Genomic DNA, 17,868 nt, shown 5'->3' on the forward strand with positions numbered 1-17,868 from the left:
AGACTCTGTTCATATCAGGCCTCTGTGCCGCCTGGCCATGGGTCATAAATAGTCTGTGAAGGAAAAAAGACAATGTCATCAATATTATACAACAGATACAGTGTAACCCCAAATCATAATTACTATTCTGAATTTGTTACTAAAGAGTCTAAAATGTGGTGAGGACATATAGAAAATGACTCTGCTTGTGTTTTATTGCTAAACTGTAACATGTAATTAATGATAATTATGATACAAATGAATTACATAATGTGCACCCATTTTTCCACAACACACAGTTTCACTGGAATTGCATTGCTGGGCAACAGCTTAGGTCCATGTTTACTTCCTGTCAGCTGATATCATTCACTTACAATGCAACCAAAGAAACTACATTTTATAGTTCTCTTGACTGCAACAGGAAATAAATTGGGACACATTTGGAATGTTTATGTTTAAAACTGTAATATTGTCTATAGGTCATTTCACCTTTCAGCTGCTTGTTGACCAGGTGCAGAGCCACTACGTTTTCTGGAAGCTCTCCACGGCCCTGTCAAGGTCTTCTTCTTGCATTTGAGAGTGTATTTGGAGGGCGATTTATCCATGGCATCCAGGCTGGAATACAGGCGCACAATCTCAGCTACCTCTGCAGTTGACAGCGCAGTTATTGTGCGGTTGAGGTTGACCAGGTACTCCGCCAAGTTATCAACCGCCTCCCAACCAGGAACACCTCTCACATCACATTGGCTATCCTGGAAAATTAAGACAACAATTGACAATAAGTCATCAAGACTATTACCAATGAAACACCTCATTCACGCATTTGCAAATCAAAAAGGTTTCCTGTAGGATTTCAATGAGATGAAATAATGGTCAGATTACCTGGGATGATGTGTTGGGTGAGTTGTCATGGGGAAGAGGACGGTGAGGAGGTGAATTGTCCACCTCATCTTCACACCGGGGGGCTTCAGGTGGGCTCTCATTGAGAATCTCAGCTGCATCACTTATTGTGATATCAAGACACTCCTCCTCCTGAACTTGTACCTGGAGGTCTGGCAAAATGAGGCCAAGTTCACCGTGCCGTTGTGGACCCAGCAGGTCCCCTCTGTCAGACTGAGCCAGCAAATATTCCACAGCAACACGCTCATCTGCCATAAAGAACAGTTATAAAAAAACAAAAAAACATTTTGAATTAAAAAAAATAGACAAGTTTGCACTGGAATGGATGAGAAAAGACAAAGAAAAGTTAATTTGTTGAATGTGTAACACTAAAGGTGTGGTCACACGGAGAATGGTGTCTCCTGGAACATCTTACCAGTGGGTCTTCCAGGGGGAGTGAATTCTGGCAGGAGTGCACAACCAAGGACTCTGTTGCTGAGGGCATTTAGGTTTGACATCAGGCGGACGTCGTAGATCTTGGTATTGGATGCACCACTCACATCCACAGCTGCATGGGCTCGGTTCATGTTCCATCTGGAACCACCCTCAAGCATGTACATTTGAGTGTGCATCGCGTTACATCTCCAGCCTTGGAAAAAAAAACAAAATAATGTTTGAGATTATTAAAATATTAGTTGATTTTATAAAGCAATGATGCACATTTCCCTATGTGTGCAATCTTCTCTGAGAAACTTGAGATTTAAGAGAATTATCTTTTTATGAGTATAATTCAATAGCAGACAAGTAAAGAATAGGAATCATGTCAAAGATATACAATTTCTACCTTACCTGGGATAAAGGTGCACTGGTGGCGATGAAAGCTCTCCACAGAAGAGGACCCTCTGGCACATCTCAAGACATCCAGAACCTTGTCTCCCTTTTGTAACCCTGAGCCACGTTTCGTGTAGAGTTCAACACCGGGTGGATCTTGGATGCATGGCAAATGTTTCTGTTGCACTGCCCACACATTTGCCATGCTCTCAGGGTTAATCAGGCGTAAACCTGAGGAGTCTGTCAGCTCCCACATGGACTTCAGCAATCCGTCAATCAGACCACGGATTTCCTCAACCCCACGAGTTCTCCTTCTGCAATGCCTGGCCAGTTCACTGGAGCTGATGTTGGCCAGAACTTGCACTTCTGTGGGAGCATGACCAGTATGCTTTTTTTTCAGTTCTGACCTTTTGGCTTCTTTGAGGCGGCCGATGTCATCCTGGTCCCACTCAAAAATGCAATTGGACAATTTCGAGCAGAAAATGCCATACAGAGGGTGGTGCTCTGTCGTGAGACCACAGGTGAATCGCCTCATGAAGTGAAAGATATCCAGTCTCACCTGGGTCTTCCACGGTCGAAACCAAATAAGAACTGGGGGTGCACCTGTTACAATTCAATGATAAGTCATAATCATATTGTTATAATTCAATTTTCACCATTACTGAGAGCTTATAAACAGATGTTGATACTGGTCAACAGAAATGCAGAACAAAGTCTCTGGGCTGGCATTTGTAGTGAGTGACTGATGAGGGAAATGAGAACAGGTGAGCAGGTGAATTAGGGAGTCTAGTGAAAGATTATGAGGGCATCTGGTGTACAGGTAGGGAATCGCAATTAATAGTTTTCAGGAAGTTGGAATGTCATCTAAGTCTCCAAGGTATGAAAAAAAAACTATAGACCTATAGAATCCCTCATTGCAACAACATGAATTTTGTTTCACTAGGACATCAGATAAGATAAAATAAAACCTAGCAGTTGCAATACATATTGGGAAGAGTACATATATAAAGAGTGCAATACATTAACTGCCTGTCTGTAACTGCTATATGTTGTATGTCTGAAACATTGTTTAATGTCTTCCTGCCTGTCTTGGCCAGGACACCCTTGCAAAGGAGATTTTTAATCTCAATGAGGCTTTTCCTGGTTAAATACATTTTAAATAAAAAAATGATTAAAAGTACATTAAGATAGATGTGTGAAATACATGAAATGTCATGTCTCTCTTTCTTTGATTACTGTGGAAATTCTGACTAAACATTTCATTGTATAATTTAAATATCAATATTGTTAGTCTGTCTGTATGTGTATATATGTATGTATGTTTATATGTAAAATTCAATACAAATATTGTTTTAAAAAGAAAAAGTACATTAAGTTAAACATGTTTGTAAAAGTTAACTTTTGTGTCTGTAACAAATAATACTTTACTAAGTAAACATTCTGAAGGTCACACACCTGTCTCGCTGCAGCAATCCCTGTCAACATAAAGGACCTCTGGCTCTGGCTCCCCAGCATCCTTGTAGCGCTTGACGATGCCTTGACATAATTCATCAAGGCCAGAACCCTCACCAGTGGTCAGCACGCAGTTTAGAACCTGGCCAATTTCATTGCTGACGTTGGTCATCCATGTAGCTGTGTCTGCAATATCACCAGCCAGTTTCTTTGTGATCTATAACAAAAATAAACAATATAATCAAGTATAATCAAGGACCATCAATGAAAACAAGATTTTGTAAAAGGTTTTAAAAAAAATTTCTTGTACCTTTTTTGTGGAGTCCAGCTTTAAAACCCTGCCATATGTTGAGGTGATCACACCCTTCATCTCATCCAGATGACCCAGGATCTCGTTAGCATGGACCGTCTCAAACCACTGTGCGAGAGGTAGGGGACGAAAGGGAGGTGGCTGCAGATAGACTGCTGCTTCGTCACAATGAGTTATTGCACTCCTCCTTTGGTGTAGCTCACAGTCGGACAGGTAGTGAATAGTGCGTCTTGCCCACTCCTCGCTGTGAACTTCCTCCAGTGCTTGCTGCATATAACTGGAGCTGTTCCCTGCTGTTCTCGGTTTCAGCATGGTGACACACTTCCTGTCCAGAGCCAGCTGTGTGGTGAGAACAGCAGGGAACCTGTTTCTGTGGGCAGGATCCAATTGACTTAACATCTCAGTACTCCATGGACAGACGGGGATCATGCACTTACTGCACCGAGGATAATCTCCGCCGACCAAGTAGTACCTGGAGTCAAGGTCAATGACCTCCCGTACCTTTGTGTAAATGCCGGAGTGGTGCATCTTAGTATTGCACTGATGGCACTTAAGTGGAATACCCCACATCCGCATCGGTGCCCACAGAAACATCCGCTGCCTGAAGTATGTCATTGGATCAGGTAGTGTTGTTGCTGGTTTTGGTGGATTGGGTGGATGGAACCAGTTTTGTGATAACTGTTGTTTCAGCTGTCCTGCGGGGTCATAAAGGCACTGGGCAATCCACTCCCGGTCGGCTGGTTGGATTACCCGCATGAACTGTTTGGGGAGAAAACTCACCCAATTGACCTCCGGTGGCCTCAGGATGATCACATGTGGAGATGTGGGAGGAGGAGGAGGAGGAGGTTGTTGTGGTGGTGGAAATGGCGGTTGTTGTCGTGATGGTGGTGGAGGTTGTTGTGGTGGTGGTGGGCATGGTAGTTGAGGTTGTTTTGATAATTTATGATGGTGTTCCTCAATATGGTGGAGCAGCCCAACTGCACCACTTACCTTTCTTCCACACTGCTCACAACATTCGTCTGTGTGGAAGTCAGATAGGTGTTCAGAGAACTTGTCACCACTAATGTCAATGCTACAAAGAGCACACTTAATCTGTGCTGCAGTCTGTCTACTTGCACTCAAGCTGCTCTGTGTTGCGGGAGCAGCTGACCTGCTCTGCGTTGCGGAAGTAGCTGACCTGCTCCAACTGCTCTGCGTTGCGAAGGCAGCTGAACTGCTCTGCGTTGCGCGGGCAGCTGACCTGCTCCAACTGCTCTGCATTGTGGGGGCATCTGAACTGCTCTGCGTTGCGGAGGCAGCTGAACTGCTCTGCGTTGCGGAGGCAGCTGAACTGCTCTGCGTTGCGGAGGCAGCTGAACTGCTCTGCGTTGCGGGGGCTGTCTGTGGCCTCCCTGCAATTGAGCCGCTCTCTCCCTCTGTTTGCTGGCTCCCTGAGGAACCTGCCTGCTCAGCTGACTGTGGAAAAAGATTAAAAAAAAAAAGAAAGAAAAATTATTCCCTACATCTGACAATAACTTTTTAACTTCATTGGTAAAAATTGTGAAGCAATCCAAGCACAACTAATGGGGAAATAATGCATTTTTCTGTTCAGATATTTAAAATTGCTTATTGGAGAAACTATGTACTTACTATATGTAATACAAAATAGTTTATGGCAACCGCCACCAGAGCAGGTTTAATTTAACTAAATTATAAAAATTAAATATATTTATCACTTACCTTATGATAGCCACATTGGCAAAGGATTTTTTTCCCAAAGATGGTGTATTCCCGAGGTCTTTGGTTGAAGACGGGAGTCAGTGGACAGGTGTCGATGCGCTTCATTACAGCCTTCCATTTCCTGGCCCCCGGTTTCTTGCCAGTAGTAAATTTGTATTTCCCCTGGGCATACTGGTGCAGGATAGATGCCCAGTAACTGTCAGGTTTACCTGTCTTTGTCATTTCTGCAAATATCAGGGTAAATGTCAGACAAAACATCAAACATCTGGATAAATGTACTATTGTTATATGTAATACAAGGAATTTGACACTGTTTTTGTTGCTCTTAATGTACTACTTACACAGAAATAGACAGAGTTACAAAAGTAAACACAAAGATTTAGCTATTATGTATATACTGTGTATATATATATATATATAAACACACAACATACGATGTCTATAAGTTAGGCTGCTTCTGTACATTGTAAACAATAATGCAGTAATGTTAGATAAGTAGTGCACAATTGTACAGAGTTCAAATAAACGGGAATAATTATTGACTGATTAATGCAACAGGTTGCTTTATATGCATAGCTCAGGTGGATATGTACAGTACATTCATGCATACATGTCAATATACAGTATATAAAGAACAGTGGTTTAGCTGTACTGTATATACTGTCATGTCATTTCTGTATAACAGATCGTTGCTATGGGCGCAGTTCTGATGTCGGAGTCTGGCGGGCCGCTTTGGTGTCAGAATATTGATTTGGTCAGTCAGTAGCCGTGTAATAAGCGGGATATTGTACAGCTAGCAGGTCATTGTTGTGAAAGAAACCCCTTCAGGGCGATGCCGCACCCCGACGCGAACTCACTGTACATGATCCAGCTTACTGACTAGCTAGTAGCTGTTTTACAACAGAACAGCGACTACAACAAACGCCATTCTCATGAATCTTGTCAGTTGGCGGAGTTACCATTAGTTACCATTAGCATTACAGTAAAAAAAAATTATTGCAAAATAGCACTATAAACTCACAATTAACATGCACAACCTTAACCATATACACAGACACTTGTTGCCGAATTTGTGTCCGGAAAACAATCTGTGTGTACACAGCAACTATCGTTTCTATGTGAGTTATTAACAGTTACTATAACATGATTCGACGTAGCTGCTTCCAGAGTTGTTTTTCTTTACAGTTAGTCTTGTGGCGCCATCTTCCCCGCTATTAATATGAGCTAAGGTAATATAAAGTTAATTCATGAAAAAAACTACGGAAGCAGCTTCGTCGACAACTTTAATCAAGCACGGCTAGCAAATAAAGAGTAATCCGAAAATAATAACTTGACATGTAATAATTGTCTAGTAAAGCTCATACTGTATAACAGCGGGGGGAATGGCGACAGCGCCGTCTGACAAGACTAGGTAGATATAAAGAAAACAACTATGGAAGCAGGTATGTTGACAACTTTAATCAAGCACGGCTAGCAAATAAAGAGTATTTATAAAAACAAAATAAAGAGTAATTGGAAAATTAATTACCGTTCTGCTGCTGCTTCTTCTTCGTTCGCCGCTGTCAGAGATGAAGAAGGGGGCGTATCCGTTGTCGCCGCTGCTGTCCTTGTCACTTGACATGCCGCTGCTGTCCTATTGGCTGTTGGTTCCTTTTGCCCCATCTTCCCTATTGGCTGTTAGGACTTGGTCGGAAAATGTTAGGACCTATGGGTAGGACTTGTTAGGAATTGTTAGGACTTGTTAGGACTTTGTTAGGAATTGTTAGGACTTGGTTAGGACTTGCTGGAGGAGGGGTAGGAAGTGTTAGGAAGTGTTAGGACTTGTGTTAGGACTTGAGTTAGCAGGCCGATCGCCGAAGGGTACGGCCACGACAACCTGTAAAACAACAGTAAATACCAATTTGCAAAAATGTTCTGAACTTTCCCAATTGCTGAGAAGAACAACTTGAACTTGTTCAGTTAAACGTCCACTTGCTTTTCTTGCCTTTGTGATAGTTGGTGCATTCTTTGCTTTGCGCTATCAGTGCTTGATCTTTTCAGTTCTCCTTATAGCTAGTTCGCACTGCACAAATTTCTACCTGATGTTCCGCTCCCCTTTCCGCCGCATGACAATATCCTCAGTCAGGGTCAGCAGTTCTCCTCCCCTGCTGAACGCAGCCTGAGCCAAACCCTGCTCTCCCTTCCTGAGTCGTCTAACAGTTTGCCAGAACTTCCACGATGCCAAAGGAAAGTCCTTCTCCGTAGCCTCGCGGAAATCAACATATGGTATGAATATCACATTTCATGGACTAATTGTGAATTCTCCATTCTGCTGTGAATTAACAACTGCTGTTGCTTTACAACTTTTGTCTTTCTTGGTGAATAATAAGCAGCTGGTAGAAGACGCTAACCTCCCCGTCGGGGAATCGAACCCCGGTCTTCCGCGTGACAAGCGGAGCTACTGTCCACTATACTAACGAGGACTGCTTCATCCCTGTTTTTGGCACGTCAATGGACAGGTGGCGCTGTTCCAGTGTATACAGGGAATATACAGAGATATGGAATGAGCCCGTAGGTGTGAATGTGAGTGTGATTGGTTGTCTGTCTCTAGTGTCCACCCTGTGATAGTCTGCCGATCTGTCCAGGGTGTACCCCGCCTACCTTTACCATTTATCCATTACCTTGACACATTTCTCCATCCTTGCCTCAGGTGGGAATGGAACCCATGACCTTCAGCTCCGCAGCAAATACACAGGAGCAGAATCCCCCTTCCCTCTCAAACCATAACTTCCAGACTATAGTACTAACGCACCTCCTCTTGTTGGTGTTCATTCCGTTCTCTCTTCCATTGTTTCCAAACGAGACAATGTTTTTCCAGAAAAAAGTCACAACATGTCCTGAATAACTCTTCTCCTTTTAAAGTCCACAGATTGCTGTCCTGTGTGAGGCACTGTTGGGGTTTGAATCCAAGATCTCCTGTTTACAAGACAGGCGTTTTAACCACTGAGCCACAGCGCCACTGTTTCTTGCTGTCTTCTTCTCTCATGTCAAAGCTGCATTCATATCCAAAATGTAAAAAAGAGTTCAACACAGGAGTTGTCTGTTTCCTCATCACAACAGTCAACTTTTAACCAGAACCAGTCTTTCTCTAAACTTAACTACTGAGTTTTCCAGCCTAAACTAAACCCTTGATGTTGAGGTGGCAGAGATAAACATGACAGACTTCATTTAAGAGCTCATTTCTGCAACATCCAGTTACTGCTGGGATTTGAACCCAGGACCTCCTGTTTACTAGACAGGCACTTTAACTAACTAAGCCACAGCACCTTCTACAGTAGTCGAATGACCATGGAAAACAGTTTGATGGGCATTCTACTTCTATTCTATTTCTATGAGGTAAACATGAACTTTGTTTGTTTACAAGAAAACTAAACAGGGCACCTTTAACTTCTCACCATGCTGCAGTGATGTACAGGTGTACTCCGAGACCCTGTGACATCACTGTTGGTTGTGGTTTCAGGTGCATGCGATGCTGACTGTGGTCGGGGGTCAAACAAACTTGTATTGGGTAGTCCAAAGAGAGAGACAATCTCTGCAACCAAAAGGCACTGCTGGGATTTGAACCCAGGATCTCCTGTTTACAAGACAGGCACTTTAACCAACTAAGCCACAGCACCTCCTACTGCTGCAGCTCCACGTTGCAAGAAGACAACGGGCTAGTAAACATGGCTGGTGCAGATCCCAGCTGACATTATGTGAAGGCGGGGTACACCCTGGATAGGTCACCAGACTATAGTACTACACCACCTCCTCTTGTTGGTGTTCATTCCGTTCTTTCGTCCATTGTTTCCTTTCATTTCCACACAAATGAGACAACGTTTTTCCAGGACTATATCACATCATGTTCTGAATCTATTTTCCCAAGATCTACTGTTTACAAGACAGGCACTTTAACCACTAAGCCACAGCGTCTCTGTTTTTTGTTGTCTTCTTCTCTCAAATCAAAGTTGCATACATATCCAAAATGTAAAAAATAGTTGCAAAGAGTTCAACACAGGAGCTTTCTGTTTCTTCATCACAACATTCAACTTTTGACCAGAGGTCTGTACTACGAAGCAAATTCAACATACGGTATCTTCTCGTTATCTGGCTTCACTAACCCTAACAAATGAGATCCCGCTAAGCGGTCCTACAACGGTGGTTTTCAACTCGGTAAATCAACCCAGGCTTTCTCAGTCTGGATATGAGCGTTTTCACATGAACGGGGCGGTATTTGCAGCATATGACCAATCACAGACATTGACAAGTCTACTGACTTGCAAACAGACAGGCAGAGCGGCACATTTTACAAAGGAAGACTAAACTATATTAGACAAATATGAAGAAGTTAAACACAAAAACACACACAACACAAAAAACTGTCAAAAATTCCCCAAAAGTACAGGGGATGTAGCTCAGTGGTAGAGGGCAAGCTTTGCATGTATGAGGCCCTGGGTTCAATCCCCGGCATCTCCAATAGGGATTATGGTCACAGTAGAAGGGTGACTCTGTTGGGAAAGTTAGTAGGTGGATAGCTATGTTCACACCACAAGACATTCAAAGTCATCTGATATTGTTGTCGTCTTAACACACAGTAAGTTCCTACTGTGAGTGGAGACTCGTGGGTACCCATAGAACCCATTTACATTCACTGATCTGGAGGTCAGAGGTCAATGGACCCCTTTGAAAATGGACATGACAGTTAATTCTTTCCCCGCTAAAAGTTAGCCCAACTTTGGAGCGTTATTTAACCTCCTTCTCTTCCTCCTTGTTTTCATTTATGATGTATGTTTTGTATGTTTTCACTGTACTTTATGTTCACCAGTTAGTCTAGAACTCTGTTTTCGCTGCTGTTTGACAGTTTTTGTTTTTTAAATAAAATGAAAAAGTCTGCAATTTGTTTGGAAGCTTTATTATTTCTGATTATTTATAATTCATTACATAACTTCTGACATCATCATACAGCTTTGAACCATCTTACTGTGTACTATTATACCACTACTTACTATTATACTACTTCATTTCTACTACATATTTTACTTACTTCATTTACTTACTTACCTTTGTGTCGAACCACTGACCTTCTGCTCCGCAGCAGATACACAGGAGCAGAACTCCCTTTCCCTCCGCCCAATTTGACACACTTGGAACGAGCCCTGACACAGTTGGCGAGAGCCAATCAGACGATCCAAGCTTTTTGCCATCCAATCAGCTCGATGACACAATTGGTCAGAGCCAATCGGGAGCCTCGTAGGGCGGGTCAAAGACAAATGCGAACATCCTCCATCTTGGATCCTCGCTCTCAGCCTGACAGCAGCGCTATGTGAGTTAAATATGTCTTATTATTCATTAATTATGAGCGTATAACTCTATAAAAACACACATTCATGTCTGACGTTACCACGCGGAGCTAGCTGAGGTGTTTTTACGGCTTTTTACGGCCCGTTGACTGATACCTGAGTGATGTCAACAACCACCGTGATGCTATAGAGATTATAGTTTATAGTTTTAATAACTTAAAACTTTAATGTTACTCTATGAACTTATAACGTTACACTATGAATCACTGCTTCGTGTTAACCAGCTAACGTTCATGCTGTTTAAACTGTTTTATTCAGCTGCTGGCTGCTAACATCACTAACACTCTGCTGTAGCTCTAACTCACCTGTTTAATATCACCTGATATTATCTTATTATCTGATCCATCTGCTTCCATGAAACTGATCTCTCATGATTATCATGTAGAGCCAAGAAACACGAGGCTACTTTCATTCATGTGTCTGGAGTTCTACAGTCCAGTAGAGCTGTTAATACAGATGTTAATACAGCTGTATTATTACAGCTGTATTAATACACAGCTAACTGTATTAACAGCTGTGTTAATACAGCTGTTAACAGACAGCTAACCCACATCTGTTCATGCACCTACTGTATTCTATATTTCATGTATATAAAGATGTCAGAACATGTGATGATGAACATGTTGTGATGCTTTAGTTTGGTATTGATGACATACAGATGTGAGAGGAGGAAACCACTGTAATGTAGCTGTATGTGTCCTCTGGTTCAGGACTTCACCTACTGAGGACACAGATATCAGCAGAACTAGGAGGAAGAGGAGCATTTCTTAAATCCTCTGTTCTCTGATTCTGCTGTGTGACAGGGGCTACTGGTGACAATAATAATGACAGTGTAGATATTAGAATCCTTTTATTGTGATGTGGTAAGGTTAAGGTTACATGTTTCACAGCGCTTAAGGTTACATGTTTCACAACTTCTTCTCTTCCTTTCTTGTGTTTCTTTTCAGGAGGAGGAGGTGCGGGGTCCTGATGTCCAGCCAGGTTATCAGTGCGTCCCAAAGCTGATCCAGTCCCTGCTGGACTGAAGACGGAGCGTTACATCTGTCTGGTCTGTGGACACAGCCGGGACAGAGGACATCACTTCAGGACGCTCTGTGGAGGACTGACTGGCTGAGAAGAGGAGGCAGGATCCAAACAGAGTTACCTCCTCCTGTTGTTGTGTGTTTCAGTCTCTCTGATGTCTCTTTATTATTAATGTCCTTCTCTGCAGAAACACAGACAGACAGACAGACAGAGAGAAAGACAGCTACTTTATTTGACCTTCTAGGTGGTGTATCAGCCGACTATAGAACAAACCATATGTAGTTGTATTGTTTTCTACTGTTGTTGTTTACAGAGTGAACATCTGTAGAGGAGGAAACACACACAGCTGTGTAGATGTGTGTAGATGTGTGTAGATATGTGTAGATGAAGCTTTACATCTAAATAATGCTCCTTGTTCACTGCAGCTGAGGACAAAGACTTTAGATACTTCATGTGTTCATCCTCAGCTGATAGGAGGGAGATGATGTTTCACTCTCATGGTGTCAATAATCAAACAGCATGTTGTAATCAGTCATCACTGTCTGGACCAGCAGCATCTGGCTCTATCTCTGTACCATTTTTATATATATATATATATATACATATATATATATATATACACAGTATTATTATTACTATATTGAATGTAACCTTTGAATGATTTGAGGTATTCAATAAAAACAGGCCTTCTGTGCTGAACTGTGGATCGTTGTCTCAGACTGTGTTCTTGTTTCAGGCTGACAGAATGATGTCATTATAACATCTCATTTAAAAAGATCATCATGTGAGACCTACAAGGGAGCCGTACAGAAGTGCAAGTATCAACAGAGGAGCCGGAGTCAACCCACCCTAAGGTGCAGCACCAAACAAATGATCATGGTTTCTGTATTTGTGTTTTGCGTTATGTTTTCCAGTCATTCCTTTAGGGTGTAATTACAAGCTGAGATGCAGGTGGGCAACCCACAGACCCTCAGGTGGGGGTTTGCTCATCTTAGTCAGCTATCTTCCTCTCCCCCCTTTTTTTTTTTTTTTTTTTTAAAATGGTGCTGTCATTGTGGGTTGTTGGCCTGGAGAACTCCAGCTCATGTCTATTATGCAGCATCAACCGCACACCAAGTAAACTTTCACGAGTGATCAGACACAAGGCCAGCACTGCTATACGCCACCACGCACAGGAGCACAAGAGATTGGGTTGGGGGTTGTGTTTGAGTTGTGTGTTGTGTGTCGAGTGGATTGATTATGTCTGCGTGTGTGTGTGGGCGTGTGTGAGGTGAGTGTAAGAGAAGGCTTGAGTGATAATAATAGCAACAATGGCAACAATAATAATAATTAATTAGTTATGGTATTGATAAGCACCGATTGATTATTAGTACCATTACCACCATCGTCCCCACAATCCTCATATAATCAATAATCATACTATCAAAAATAGCAATTAAGGCGCCTGGGTTGGCTCGGTTGGTGGAGCGGGCGTCCATGTATCGAGGCTTGGTCCTGACCGCGGCGGCCCGGGTTGGAGTCCGGCCTGTGGCCCTTTCCGCATCCACTCTCTCTCTCCCCCCTTTCAAGACTCTATCCACTGTCCTCTCAATAAAAATGGAAAATGCCCCCAAAAAAAAAAAAAAATAACTTTAAAAATAGCAATTACAATAAATGTCTAGATGAACAAAAAAGTGATCCAATATTAAAAAGTCGGCACTGGGGATAATTTGTAAGTCTTGTTCCCATTTTATTGACGGATGGATATTATTAGATTGGATGTGGAAATGATCTTGTATATTTTAGATAGTAGCTTTTATCTGGAAGTGATGTTAAACAACTCTGATGCTGGTGGGGGAAGATCTGAGTTAAATGCTTTAATGTTGATTTTGGCTTGAATAGATGATTTAATCTGTAGGAATTCTAGAAAGTGATTCTCCCCAATGCCGTACTTCTGGACCAAAAAATTAAATGAGACCAGAGTATTATTGTGGAAGATGTGTTCGAGGTGTGTGATATCTTTACTGATCCATGATGAGAAATTTAGTGGCTTTCTGTTCATTAAAAAGTCAGGATTGTTCCAGATCGGAGTGTGCTTGTTAGGTGAGATTGTGGTGTTAGTTATTTGGTGAAATTTCCACCAAGCTGTCAGAGTTGTAGCTATGGTGGGGTTTTTGAAACACGGATGGTGTGTGATGGAGCGACTGATGAATGGTAGGTCTGAAATATGGATGTCTTTACATAGTGTTTGTTCTATATCTGTCCAGGAGTTGTCGGATTGGTTACCTCCTGTTGTTGTTGTGTGTTTCAGTCTCTCTGATGTCTCTTTATTAGTAATGTCCTTCTCTGCAGAAACACAGACAGACAGACAGAGAGACAGAGAGACAGACAGCTACTTTATTTGACCTCTCAGGTGATGTTTCAGCCGACTATAGAACACACCGTCTGTAGTTCTGTTGTTTTCTACTGTTGTTGTTGTTTACAGAGTAAACATCTGTAGAGGAGGAAACACACACAGCTGTGTAGACCTGTGTAGACGTGTGTAGATGTGTGTAGATGTGTGTAGATGAAGCTTTACATCTAAATAATGCTCCTTGTTCACTGCAGCTGAGGACAAAGACTTTAGATACTTCATGTGTTCATCCTCAGCTGATAGGAGGGAGATGATGTTTCACTCTCATTGTGTCAATAATAAAACAGCATGGTGTAATCAGTCATCACTGTCTGGACCAGCAGCATCTGGCTCTATCTCTGTACAAATTATATATATATATATATAGTACTATTATTATATTGAATGTAACCTTTGAATGATTTGAGGTGTTCAATAAAAACAGGCCTTCTGTGCTGAACTGTGGATCGTTGTCTCAGACTGTGTTCTTGTTTCAGGCTGACAGAATGATGTTATTATAACCTCACATTTAAAAAGATCATCATGTGAGAGTCTGTTTAATGCAGAAGGCTTACTTTCATTTCAAGGGGGGGGGGGGGGGGGGGGGGGGAGAGAGATCTTTGTTCACCCAGACCCTGATTCTGGTTCAACAGCTGGGTCAGGGGTCAGGGAAACGTCATCGGAACCGGACTGATGTGGTTCAGCACTGATGTGGTTCAGGACTGATGTGGCCTTGTTGTGTTGTAGTACACAGTTAGTCTGCAGGTTTCAGTCTGAGGAGACAAACAAGGTCTTTTGCTGTGCAAATAAGGTGAAAAAGCTGTTTCCATGCCAGAGTATCTATCAGAGTATTCCAGCTTCTTAAAAGTGGGATAAGGGCTTATCTGGGTTTCTACAACCGAGCAGAGCTTCAAGAAATAAACCCGATATTCAAAAATCTTGATCATAACCAGGATACTACTATACATATACTATACTATACTATACATATACTATACTATACTATACTAAACTATACATATACTATACCATACATATACTATACTTTACATATACTATAAATATACTATACTATACTATACATATACTATACTATACATATAATATACTATACTATACATATACTATACATATACTTTACTATACATATACTATACATATACATATAGTATACACATAATATACTTTACTATACTATACATATACTATACTATACATATACTATACTATACTATACTATACTATACATACCGCAAGGCCCTAAGGGCGCTGGCACATGCCAACATTTAGTTTTAATCAAACTCTGGTGCGTTGCAGATGTGCATCATCATACAACTCTTGAACCATCTTTTAACTGTTCACCGGAGCACAGATTTCATTACAAACCTTTCTTTACTAATAATCTTTTTACTATTGTTCTATATCATTTACTATCATCCCTCACTGTTTTACTGTTTACTGTAGTTTAACAACCTTTACTTACCTTGAAGCTCTTCTCCATCCTTGACATCACACTGAAGCTCTTCTCCATACTTGACCTCACACTGAAGCTCTTCTCCATCCTTGCCGCAGGCAGGGGTCGAACCGCCGACCTTCTGCTCTGCAGCAGATACACAGGAGCAGAACCCCCCTTCCCTCTCTCCTCCCACAGAGAAGATTGAACCATATCATCCACCGTGATGCTATAGGTGCTTCCAGACCTCCTTGAGCTTTGAGTTTTTGTTAAGTGGGTAGTTTGATTCTAGGTGTCTTGTTTTTCCAGTAGAATTTTGAGATGATGGAGTCTAAAGATTTGAACCAAGAGGGTGGGGGCTTGATTGGGATCATTGAGAATAGGTAATTTATCATTGGTAATATGATCATTTTGATAGATGCGATTCTGCCTATGAGGGATATTGGTAGATCCATCCAACGTTGAAGATTGTCCTCTACTGTTTTGAGAAGTGGGTTGAAGTTGAGATGGACTAACTCCGACAGCCTGGGGGAAATGTTGATTCATAGGTATGTGATATTACCAGTTGGCAGAAAGGTGAGTGGTGTTGGAACTGCCACATCCCAAATATTAGGGCTGAGTGGGAGAATGCTGGATTTAGACCAGTTGATAGTGTAATCAGATATTTTAGAAAAAGTATTTATGAGGCGGATGGTTTCGGGTAATGAAGATGAAGGATTTTGTAAGTAAAGTAGAATGTCGTCTGCATAAAGGCTGACCTTGTGATGCATATTGTTTGTTTGCATTCCTGTGATGTTTACTTTTTGATGGATGGCTGCTGCAAGTGGTTCGATGAATATGAGTTTGAGTGGGTTATAGAATTCTGTTATTGTAAATGGTTTGTCAAGTGTATTTGCTGTCAAGTGTATTTGACTTTGTATTTCTAAATAATTACTTTGTATTTCAAATTAATGACTTAGTAGTTCAAATTAATGACTTCGTAGTTCAAATTAATGACTTAGTAGTTCAAAATAATGACTTTGAATTTCAAAATAATGATTTAGTATCTCAAAATATTGACTTTGTATTTCAAAATAATGACTTTGTATTTCAAAATAATGACTGTATTTCAAAATAATGACTTAGTAGTTCAAAATAATGACTTAGTATTTCAAAACATTGTCTTGGTATTTCAAAATAATGACTTAGTACCTCAAAATAATGACTTAGTATTTCAAAATAATGACTTAGTATTTCAAAATAATGACTTTGTATCTCAAAATAATGACTTAGTATTTTCAAATAATGACTTAGTATCTCAAAATAATGACTTAGTATTTCAAAATAATGACTTTGTATTTCAAAATAATGACTTTGTATTTCAAAATAATGACTTTGTATCTCAAAATATTGACTTAGTAGTTCAAAATAATGACTTTGAATTTCAAAATAATGACTTTGTATTTCAAAATAATGACTTTGTATTTCAAAATAATGACTTTATATTTCAAAATAATGACTTTGTATCTCAAAATATTGACTTAGTATTTCAAAATAATGACTTTGTATTTCAAAATAATGACTTTGTATTTCAAAACATTGTCTTGGTATTTCAAAATAATGACTTAATACCTCAAAATAATGACTTAGTATTTCAAAATAATGACTTAGTAGTTCAAAATAATGACTTAGTAGTTCAAAATAATGACTTTGTATTTCAAAATAATGACTTTGTATTTCAAAATAATGACTTACTAGTTCAAAATAATGACTTTGTATTTCAAAACATTGTCTTGGTATTTCAAAATAATGACTTAATACCTCAAAATAATGACTTAGTATTTCAAAATAATGACTTTGTATTTCAAAATAATGACTTTGTATTTCAAAATAATGACTTAGTTCAAAATAATGACTTATTATTTCAAAACATTGTCTTGGTATTTCAAAATAATGACTTAGTATTTCAAAATAATGACTTAATACCTCAAAATATTGACTTAGTAGTTCAAAATAATGACTTTGAATTTCAAAATAATGACTTTGTATTTCAAAATAATGACTTTGTATTTCAAAATAATGACTTTATATTTCAAAATAATGACTTTGTATCTCAAAATATTGACTTAGTATTTCAAAATAATGACTTTGTATTTCAAAACATTGTCTTGGTATTTCAAAATAATGACTTAATACCTCAAAATAATGACTTAATATTTCAAAATAATGACTTAGTATTTCAAAATAATGACTTATTATTTCAAAACATTGTCTTGGTATTTCAAAATAATGACTTAGTATTTCAAAATAATGACTTAATACCTCAAAATAATGACTTAGTATTTCAAAATAATGACTTAGTATTTTCAAATGACTTAGTATCTCAAATAATGACTTAGTATCTCAACAAGTACCACAATAAATCATAAAAAAATCATAAAATCATCAATAAACATCACAGACAGTCATAAAATACACAGAAAAAAATCAGACA

The 17,868-nt window shown here is 40.0% G+C and overlaps 2 protein-coding genes and 4 non-coding genes across 6 annotated transcripts in view; 1 reads left to right on the forward strand and 5 right to left on the reverse strand.

Annotated features, from left to right (window-relative positions):
* Nucleotides 1-2,705, reverse strand: part of LOC119498712 (cortactin-binding protein 2-like) — a 5,074-nt gene extending 2,369 nt beyond the window's left edge. The window contains exons 1-5 of the mRNA XM_037787752.1: nt 1,708-2,705; nt 1,295-1,507; nt 862-1,127; nt 469-731; nt 1-53 (exon numbers count right to left, since the gene is read on the reverse strand). The exon at nt 1-53 is cut by the window's left edge and continues 205 nt beyond it. Of these exons, the coding sequence (XP_037643680.1) occupies nt 1-53; nt 469-731; nt 862-1,127; nt 1,295-1,507; nt 1,708-2,224 (1,312 nt within the window). The 5' untranslated portion in view covers nt 2,225-2,705. The remainder of the gene's footprint in view (nt 54-468; nt 732-861; nt 1,128-1,294; nt 1,508-1,707) is intronic.
* Nucleotides 2,706-3,037: 332 nt separating this feature from the next.
* LOC119498713 lies at nt 3,038-5,392 on the reverse strand. The gene is made up of 3 exons (XM_037787753.1): nt 5,171-5,392; nt 3,452-4,906; nt 3,038-3,358 (listed from the first exon to the last, which is right to left on the reverse strand). The coding sequence occupies exons 1-3, from the start codon at nt 5,390-5,392 to the stop codon at nt 3,137-3,139; spliced, it is 1,899 nt and encodes a 632-aa protein (XP_037643681.1). The 3' UTR covers nt 3,038-3,136.
* A 2,702-nt stretch (nt 5,393-8,094) lies between these two features.
* Nucleotides 8,095-8,167, reverse strand: trnat-ugu. The gene has a single exon. It is a non-coding gene; the product is annotated as a tRNA-Thr (tRNA).
* Nucleotides 8,168-8,402: 235 nt separating this feature from the next.
* trnat-agu lies at nt 8,403-8,476 on the reverse strand. The gene has a single exon. It is a non-coding gene; the product is annotated as a tRNA-Thr (tRNA).
* A 276-nt stretch (nt 8,477-8,752) lies between these two features.
* trnat-ugu lies at nt 8,753-8,826 on the reverse strand. Its single transcript has one exon. It is a non-coding gene; the product is annotated as a tRNA-Thr (tRNA).
* A 766-nt stretch (nt 8,827-9,592) lies between these two features.
* Nucleotides 9,593-9,664, forward strand: trnaa-ugc. Its single transcript has one exon. It is a non-coding gene; the product is annotated as a tRNA-Ala (tRNA).
* The last annotated feature ends 8,204 nt before the right edge of the window (nt 9,665-17,868 follow it).

Source organism: Sebastes umbrosus, chromosome 12, assembly GCF_015220745.1.
Source record: "Sebastes umbrosus isolate fSebUmb1 chromosome 12, fSebUmb1.pri, whole genome shotgun sequence".
NCBI lineage: Eukaryota > Metazoa > Chordata > Actinopteri > Perciformes > Sebastidae > Sebastes > Sebastes umbrosus.